Source organism: Aquarana catesbeiana, linkage group LG09 (assembly GCF_042186555.1).
Source record: "Aquarana catesbeiana isolate 2022-GZ linkage group LG09, ASM4218655v1, whole genome shotgun sequence".
Classification (NCBI taxonomy): domain Eukaryota; kingdom Metazoa; phylum Chordata; class Amphibia; order Anura; family Ranidae; genus Aquarana; species Aquarana catesbeiana.
In genome coordinates this window covers 226,072,124-226,082,356 of record NC_133332.1, presented here as the reverse complement: position 1 = coordinate 226,082,356, position 10,233 = coordinate 226,072,124, and the positions used below count along the sequence as shown (strand labels likewise).

At 40.3% G+C, this 10,233-nt stretch overlaps 1 protein-coding gene across 1 annotated transcript; it reads left to right on the top strand.

Moving 5' to 3' along the window:
- The first annotated feature begins 8,728 nt into the window (after positions 1 to 8,728).
- On the top strand, positions 8,729 to 9,676 carry LOC141107284 (olfactory receptor 5V1-like). The gene has a single exon (XM_073597977.1). The coding sequence runs from the start codon at positions 8,729 to 8,731 to the stop codon at positions 9,674 to 9,676; it is 948 nt and encodes a 315-aa protein (XP_073454078.1).
- The last annotated feature ends 557 nt before the right edge of the window (positions 9,677 to 10,233 follow it).

Genomic DNA, 10,233 nt, shown 5'->3' with positions numbered 1-10,233 from the left:
AGCATAGGCTAGAGCCAGGTTATGCATCCGACAACCACTTAGTATGTTAGAGGTCCAGTTGCATGGCAGATTAGAAAGTACAAGAGGCGGAAAAAAAACTAAGCCGATTTCCCCATCCACAAGTTCAATGTAGATGGGAAAATCCTCCCTGCTGTGTCATTGTATTCTGGCAGCCAATTGGCTGAAGCGTTGAATGAGCAGAAATATACCAACAAGCCAGTTCATGAAAAGTTGATCGATAGAATGACTTCTCATGGACAGGAACAGCCATATATGGATCAAAATTCAGCTGGTTTAGCATGAATGCTGAACCACCCGAATTAGGATACATATATGGCCAGCTTTAGATGCAGACTAGATAGGTTGATGCTAAGTTGCAGTTACAGTTTCCGCTGGTGAGAAGCTGCATTCCAGGCTGGTTGGACAATGATTCTCCCCATCCTTGATCTTGTCTTCAGGTCTCTGATACTAAGGTGGATGATGCATTGCAATCATCCTCAGGGACCCCTGCAACTGAACTTTACTGCTACATCCATCTGGAACTATCTTTATTAGGAACTGTATATACAGTACCTGGGTATATGTGCACAATTCCACCAGGAATCTTGTTGGGCTCGTATAATCTTGTATTTACTGGTGTGCATCTATATACTTATGGTTAATGTTATATGTTGGTTGCAGTTGTTCCTCTGCTCCCAAATGCTTTGATTAGATAACTGGTTAATTTCCCAGGAAGGGAATTCCCTCTGTTCTCAGTGGCCCTGTCCTGAGTGGAGGCACTGCCAACTTTATTATCATACCCAGTACCCGCTCTTCCACTTAGCGAAGGTTCTGATTTTCTTTTTTACCTACAGGTTTAGCTCAATATCCTGTTTAAGGAGGGCCATTTTTCATAACCATTCATCCAAATGTGATTATTGGGCCCCATTCACACTTGTAAATGAAGCCTTCTGTGATTAGATTAGACTCCACTGGGTCTCCTACATCTAATCACAAATGGCTCCATTTGCAAGTGTGAATGGGACCTAAATTAAGCCGGCTATAGATGGTTAGAATCTTGACCAGTGAAACAGGGAAGCAGGCTGATTGTACCCAAGTTGATCCATCATTGGACTTAGGTTCAACCAGCATGTCTGATTTATACATATGATTGGCAGGGACAGCCTCTCCCTTCCTGAAAGAACCCAATAACTTTGTGGGTGGGATTCCCCCATCAACACGGTCAGCCCAGGATTGCAGGAAAGAAATTTGCATCCTGCCTAATACCTGCCTTAGAGATGAGAGCCTGGTATATGAGTCAGTCTGTAAAGCTGACTATGCACTGATCAAATCTTGTCTGATTTCTGATAAACAAGCTGAAAATTGAGTAGTGGGTGACCCTGTTGGCACCCTACTGCCCAACATCCTTTGATCCGAAATCGAAGGAGCTAGCCAGATAAGTCTCAGCCACAAAATGACTGCAGCCAATCAGAATACAATAGCCCCAATGGAAGATCTATCCATTCATGCTGTTCAGCATGGATGGAAGAAGTTGATAGATTTTTTTTCATTCAGCCTGCAAAATTTTTAAATGTATGGCCAGTTTAAGATCTCTCTGCCATAATTCCTGACTAATGGTCTCAGCAGGCGTGCAGACCCAAGAGCTTACCAATATCATTGAGAGATAGAAGAAACTGTTATAAAGGGTATGTAACCCCTAACAAAGAACTTCTTCTATTTGGCCCCTGTTACCATTAAAAGAGTTTTGTTATATCTGTTCAATAAGTGCAAAAACAAACCTGCTGATCCTGCCAGAAATCGTGTGAGCCTGTGCAGAGGTCCCAGCTTTTTTTCAACTCACACAATAGCTGAGAACAAAGTAGCTGATAAGAAATAATACATCTTATCAGTTTCAATGTTCCAAGCTGTTGATGAAGACTACAGAACCACACTCTTCTATGCAATGAAGAAGAAGAAAGGGACAGAGTATTGTAGCCCTGTTCTGTTTCAGTTGCCCTGATAGAGCAGAGTGAGTGTGTTGCTTGTTTAGGACTGGAAATGTTTTTGGCAGACTCGCCAGGTAAAAATTGGGGGAAAAAAATTAAAAAAGAAAACCAATGAAGCCACAACACCTAAGAAGCAGCAATTTGTAATATATTATATTATGTTTTTGTGTTTAGATACGTTTTCATTCTCTAGCACCCACAAAAAAATCTACAATATGAATTACTATTACTACTAAATACTAAATTAACACTATGTTAATCAACTAAAATACGACTAAAACTAAAACAATTCAGATGACTAAAATATGACTAAAACTAAAATGGTATTTTAGTCAAAAGGCTATCACTAAAACTAAATTGAAATCAGTACATTTTAGTCGACTAAAATCGTTTTAGTCAACTAAAATCGAATGGGTTTAGTTATTAAGCATTATTTAAAAATTTCTCTAGAATTTCCAAATTCATTATATACTCCTGGAGTAAAAAAATCGAATAACGTAATTATTTATGGCATTAAGGTTTGAACAAACTACACAGACACAGATTTAGCCGTTGTGATATATACGTTATATATCACAAAGAATCTGTGTCTGTAGTGCATGTTCAAACCTAAATGGGGTAAATGACATGTTATTAGATTTTTTTAATACCTGGAGTATGTAATGAGTTTGAAAAGTCTAGATAAATGCTTAAATAATGCTTAATAACTAAACTCATTAGATTTTAGTCAACTAAAATGATTTTAGTCAGCTAAAATGTACTGGAGATTTTAGACTAAAACTGAAATGGAATTTTAGTCCAAAAATTATGACTAAGGGCCGGTTCACACTGCTGCGGAGTGCGAGATCGCATGTGATTTGCACCGCAGTGCAAATCACATGCGATGTCAGTGCGATACAAATTCAGCCATACAGATCGTATGGCTGAATTTGCATCACATTCATTCCAAACTCGCACAGGAACCTTTTTGTGGTCCGCAGCAGAATCGGATCACATGGGTGTTCACACCCATGCGATCCGATTCCTGTCCGAGTTTGCAGATTGCACTGCGATATGCAAACTGATTTGGGGGTGTCATTAACTTTTAATTGACACTCCCAGCAGTTCACATAGGGCAGTGTAAACTGCTGCCGGGAGACATGCAATGTGGGAAACCGCAGTGGATGTACAAGGTTCCCGCATCGCAGCAGTGTGAACCGGCCCTAATACTAAATCCAAATTTGACATCAAAATGAACATTGGTGGATTGACCCCTTAGTTCCCCTGGCTGAGAAATTCTCTAGGAACACTTTTTTTAATTTATTGTTTTGCAATGTTATGCAAGAGGAAAAACCCATGTGGGACTTATTCCAGAGGGCTTTGTGAAGCTTTTATTCAGAGATCAGAGAGCAGGGATCTTAGCTGCAAGCTGGAGATACTGTAAGAAAAAACAGCAGTCAGATTGTTATCAGGTGTCCGATTTTACATTTTCAAGAAAACTTTTTCCTCTCCCTGCTTTGTTCTATACTGTTAATGATACGGAGCAGAGACAACCAGCAGATTTGAATCATTTGTCATTTAATTGCAAAGTGACAACATTCCAAAATGTATTTTGCAGGAACAGAAACATGTAGAACTAAGTTTGAGTCCCGGTTCACACTATTGCGATGCGGGAACCAGCGCGATTCCAGTGCGGGTTCCCGAATCCCATGTCTCTGACAGGCAGATCACACTGCCCTATGCAAACCGCTGCGGGTGTCAGTACAAAGTTAATGACACCCCAAGCGGTTCGCAAGATTGCAGTGCGAACTGTCAAATGGTGCAGGAATCGGATCGCATGGGTGTGAACACCCATGACAGCTGATTCCAGTGCGGACCAAAAAAAAGGGTTCTGCATTATTTTGGTCCAAATGCAATGCATTGTATGGCTGAATTTGCATCGCACAGACATTGATCTGCACAGCAGTGCAGTGCGAATCAAATGCTTTGTCTGACATCTCTATAGTGTGAACCCAGCCCAAAACAACATTTTCTAAAAAAAAAAAAAATTTGCTACAAATTCTGAATAAAGGGAAAATAGACATGGAGAATTTACATTGACTTTTTTAATGGACGTGCTTTGCTGCGCAACCTTTGTTGTAATGCCGCGTACACGCGACCGTTTTTTCCATTGGAATGAACGCTGACGGTTTTTTCGACAGAGTTCCAACGGAGTTCCGCTGAAACGGACTTGCCTACACACGATCACACCAAAGTCCGATCGTTTAGAACGTGATGATGTACGACAGGATTAGAAAAAGGAAGTTAAATAGCCAGTAGCCTATAGCTGCCCTTGCGTCATTTTTGGTCCGTTGGAATAGCATACAGACGAACGGTTTTCCCGAAATGATTCAGTCGGAAAGATTTAAAACATGTTCTATTTCTAGGTCTGTCAGAATTTTCGAAAGTAAAAGTCTGATGAAGCCCACACATGATCGGAATGTCCAATGGAATGATTCCGTCAGACCTTTTCTGCTGGAAAGTCCGGTCGTGTGTACGCGGCATCAGAAAAAAAAATTGGAATTTCAGTTATGTGAGCTTTATAAACCAATGAGCAGAATACGAAAAATAGTTTATTCATATATATATATATATATATATATATATATATATATATATATATATATATATATATATATATATATATATATATATATATAGCAGGATATAAGATCCTTTGTTAATAAAAATCCAGACTAGAGTTAAATGTTAAAGAAAATAACAATGATGACATGTAAAAATATAATTCTTTATTGTAAATGCAAAGCTGAACCTTCCTAATAGATGTATAGCACTCTATATGTAGAATGTGTTATAAATATTAATTGCTTTATTAATAGATTGATATAGGGCCACCTTCTTCCAAGACGTTGTACAAAATAATGTAGACCATACATGCAAATATTTAGATTGCTTGTTCAAAGTTTGACTGGCAACTGATTTGATCAACTTGGGTACTACCAGCCTCTCTGATTTTTGATGTGATTATTGCAAGAGCCTATAGCCGCTGTGTTCTCCCTGCAGGGATGGCTCCCCCCCCCCCAGCTGGTAGAACACATGGCCAGCTTGCTAGGGAGGACTATGCATACAGAATGTTTTTTTCTTCTCCTCAATGTCTTTGCTCTAGAGGAGGAAAAAGTAGTTTACTAAACTCTGACAAAGTGTTTGGGCATTCATTCATTTTATTTGCCAGAAAAAATTATTTATTTTGGCCATTGGAATGAATGAGTGCTCAAGCGCTAAACTCACTTAGCGTTTATGGACGTTTACATGTGTTTGGGCACGTTCAGCATTTTTTCTGCTCCTTTCCTGAAGGCGCAAGAAATTTTTTTTCAGTCTCTAAATGCTCCTCTTCTAATACACTTGTAAATGCCTATGCCTAGAGCATGGTCACATAAGCTAACATAGAGGTGCATTTACATGCTAAAAAAAGACAAACGACTGTAAAATCTGTGTTATTTTCATCCTGTGTGCATGAGACTCAACGGTTCAGCAGTCTGTAATATAGCATTTTCTGCTGGCCGGCTTGTTGGGGCCCAGCTGTTAAGTTGAAGCACTCATGTTAATGTCCCTTTAAGCACTGATGATTGCACTGGCCCTGGTCTCTTTAAGCACTGAGAAAGTCACTGGCTCTGTGATACTCACAGGCAACACTTATACACTTCTGTCAAATTGCAGTGTGGATTTGGCCAACGGCCTTTCACCAACTGTATAAGCAGGTGGCCTACACTCTGTGAAGTGCGGCTGGTCAGTGTCCACAGTGTCTTTCCCCTTGGTCAGGCAGTGGGCTACTCCAACTTCAACAGTGGCTCTCTTCAATGTCTACATTCTACATCCTCCACACTTCTCCCCAGCCTGGGAGAACAGTAGGCAATCACCTCTCCTTGTTGTCCCAGAACTACACCTCCCACATTCCTTGCAGTCCACATTCTGTCTTGCATATTGCTAGCCGCTAATGTAAAACCTGGCAGGCTGGTTGTACCCAAGTTGATTTATCCATTAACTTGGTACATTTAGCCTGCCCATACATAGCTAGAATCTCGGCTGATTCCTGCTGAACTGGCCATGATTTGAAACGTCTCTGGACGGCTTAATGTTGACCTCAACGTTTCTTCCGTGATGGATTTCCTGTAAATGCTGGGGGGCTATATTTTAAGGGAGCATTTTAAGAGTTCATATACAGTGCCTTGAAAAAGTATTCATACCCCTTGAAATTTTCCACATTTTGTCATGTTACAACCAAAAACGTAAATGTATTTCATTGGGATGTTATGTGATAGACTAACGCAAAGTGGCAAATAATTGTGAAGTGGAAGGAAAATGATAAATGGTTTTCAATTTTTTTTACAAATAAATATCCGAAAAGTGTGGCGTGCATTTGTATTCAGCCACCTTTTACTCTGAAACCCCTTACTAAAATGTAGTGGAACCAATTGCCTTCAGAAGTCACCTAATTAGTAAATAGAGTCCACCTGTGTGTAATTTAATCTCAGTATAAATACAGCTGTTCTGTGAATCCCTCAGAGGTTTGTTAGAGAATCTTAGTGAACAAACAGTATCATGAAAGCCAAGGAACACACCAGACAGGTCTGGGATAAAGTTGTGGAGAAGTTTAAAGCAGGATTAGGTTATAGAAAAATATCCCAAGCTTTGAACATCTCACAGAGCACTGTTCAATCCATCATCCAAAAATGGAAAGAGTTTGGCACAACTGCAGACCTACCAAGACATGGCCGTCCATCTAAACTGACAGACCAGGCAAGGAGAGCATTAATCAGAAAAGCAGCCAAGAGGCCCATGGTAACTCTGAAGGAGCTGCAGAGATCCACAGCTCAGGTGGGAGAATCTGTCCACAGGACAACTATTAGTCATGCACTCCACAAATCTGGCCTTTATGGAAGAGTGGCAAGAAAAAAGTGATTGTTGAATGAAAGCTATAAGAAGTCCCGTTTGCAGTTTGTGAGAAGCCATGTGGGGGGACACAGCAAACATGTGGAAGAAGGTGCTCTGTTCAGATGAAACCAAAATTGAACTTTTTGGCTTAAAAGCAAAAGGCTATGTGTGGAGGAAAACTAACACTGCACATCATCCTGAACACACCATCTCCACTGTGAAACATGGTGCTGGCAGCATCATGTTGTGGGGATGCTTTTCTTCAGCAGGGACAGGGTAGCTGGTCAGAGTTGATGGGAAGATGGATGGAGCCAAACATAGGGCAATCCTAGAAGAAAACCTGTTATTCCACGTACACACGGTCGGAATTTCCGCTGGGAAATGTTCGATGTTAGCTTGTTGTCGGAAAGCCAACCGTGTGTATGCTCCATCGAACATTTGCTGTCGGAATTTCCGCTCACAAATGTTTAAGAGTAGGTTCTCAAATTTTCCAACAACAAAACTTGACGCACAAAATTCCACGCATGCTCGGAATCAAGTACGAGTGGCACACTGGCTATTGAACTTTCTTTTTATAGTCCCGTTGTATGTGTTGTACATTACTGCGTTCTTGACGTTCGGAATTTCTGACAACATTTGTGTGACCGTGTGTATACAAGACAAGATTGAGCCAATATCCTTCGGAATAAAATCCACGGTTTTGTTGGTGGAATGTCCGATCGTGTGTACGCGGCATTAGGGTCTGCAAAAGATTTGAAACTGGGGTAGAGGTTCACCTTCCAGCAGGACAACAACCCTAAACATACAGCCAGAGCTACAATGGGATGGTTTAGATCAAAGCATATTCATGTGTTAGAAAACAATGGTATCATTAACCGTTAGCGCAAAGGAACAGTAAAAAGTAAAAGTAGTGATGATGTGAATAAAAAATCACTTGTATTCACTCTGTAAACATGTAAATGAATCATCAGTTCACGGGAAAAGAATGTCCAGGGAGGGCTCCTGTCCTCAGAAAGCCAACTCTGTATGCACATCACCTATACAGCAACACATTGGAGCCCTCCCTGGACAGCAGGAGCCCCTCAGAACACTGGATAACAGATGAGCCTACATCTTTTTATCTCTTGAGAGTGTTCTCATGTAGTGTGTCATTAAAACTTTGATCTTAATGCTGCACATAGGTGGCGCTTCCTGTGTTCTCCCCTTTTATTCATGTGTTAGAATTGCCCAGTCAAAGTCCAGACCTAAATCCAATTAAGAATCTGTGGCAAGACTTGAAAATTGCTGTTCACAGACGCTCTCCATGCAATCTGACAGAGCTTGCTCTATTTTACAAAGAAAAATGGGCAAAAATTTCACTCTCCAGATGTGCAAAGCTGGTAGAGACATACCCAAAAAGATATGCAGCTGTTTTGCAGCGAAAGATGATTCTACAAAGTAATGACTCAGGGGGCTGAATACAAATGCACGCCTAACTTTTCAGATATTTATTTGTAAAATATTTTGAAAACCATTTATCATTTTACTTCCATTTTACAATTATGTGCCGCTTTGTGTTGGTCTATCACATAAAATCCCAATAAAATACATTTAGGTTTTTGGTTGTAACATGACAAAATGTGGAAAATTTTAAGGGCTATGAATACTTTTTTAAGGCACTGTATGTGTTAGTATTAAGTTAATGGTTAGCGTAAAGATAAGCTTTGGGAGTGGTTTTAAAAGTTATAAAAATAGAATGATCAATAACATTTGTTTACTGATACAATAAAAGGGTTCTGAGACAAAACAGTTCTTTTATGCCTTTCTGTTGTTCCTCAGATTGACAGTGACCCATGGAAAAAGCTGACCAGAAAAACCAAACTTTGGTGTCTTTTTTTTTGGTTGTTGGCTTTTCAGAAGATAAAGAACCTCAGCTTTGTCTCTTCCTGGTCTTCCTCTGCATCTATCTCATCACAGTCATTGGTAACATACTCATCCTTTTTGTCATCTCCTCCAGCCAGCGACTACACACACCAATGTACTTCTTCTTAGCCAACCTGTCCATCATTGACATCATCTTTTCTTCTGTTACTGTTCCCAAACTTCTCTTTATTTTAGCCACTGCCCAGAAGAAAATGTCCTTCTCTGACTGTATCACCCAGCTTTCGTTCTTCCAATTCTTTGTGGTAGCTGAATGTTATCTTCTAGCAGTCATGGCTTATGACCGATATGTGGCTATCTGCTTCCCTCTTAACTACATGCTTATTATAAGCAAGGAGGTCCGCATCCGCATGGTCATTGCCTGCTGGGCCTGTGGCTTTGTCAACTCACTGACTCAAGCCATCTCTGTCTTACACCTCGACTTCTGTGGTCCCAATAAAGTGGACCACTTCTTCTGTGACGTCACTCCTCTTTTTAAATTGTCTTGTTCTGACACGCGGCTTGGGGAGGCTGTGTTTTTAATAGCAGTGGCTTTAGCAGGTATGGGGCCATTTACTTTTATTCTGGTGAGCTACGGTCGGATTATCACAGCAGTTTTAAAAATTAGCACCAGTAAAGGACGTCTTAAAACCTTCTCCACTTGCGCTTCTCACTTCACAGTGGTGGAACTCTATTATGGTAGCGGCATCTTCAGCTACATTTGGCCATCCTCAACTTACGCCATGGACAAGGACGTCAAATTGGTGGCTGTACTTTATACAATTATGACCCCCATGTTGAACCCTATTATTTACAGCTTGAGGAACAGGGAGGTAAAACAGGCTCTTAAGAAGGCTTTGGGGAACAAGAGAATAAAATAATGTGATATCTCATACTAAATAATATGATGGCTTAACTATAAAACATTACAAAGAACACAGATGTTTTATTTTACTGAATCCAGGTCAATGAAAGGTAAAATCTAATTAATTGCACTACATTTTTTGCACTTCAGTCCTAATCCCTCAAATACCACAATTCCTGTACAGGGGTGGCTTCATTGACATCTCCGCTGTATCTATGGATCAAGCCCAGGTTGTCACACAGGCTGGACTTCAAACATGTCTGCCTTTGTTCATCTCCAATACATGGAAGCTGGTGGGATTAGTAGTTTACAGAAGAAACATAACTTTTTTTGCTTTTAGTTTAGCTCACAGGAAAAGACAAGGGAATTGCATTTCTTGCCAGGTATTTTTTGTACTAGCTGATAAAGTTTTAGCCTGTTAAAAACACTAACGCAGCCACTACATCCAAGGACTGGAAAGCTGTTACTCCTTTTTTTTTTTTCATTTTGGGTAGAACGGGGAAATGTTAGAAACTGTCTTAAATTTTACTGCTATCCAGGGCTCCAGTAGACAGATTTCCCCTCATGTTCTGT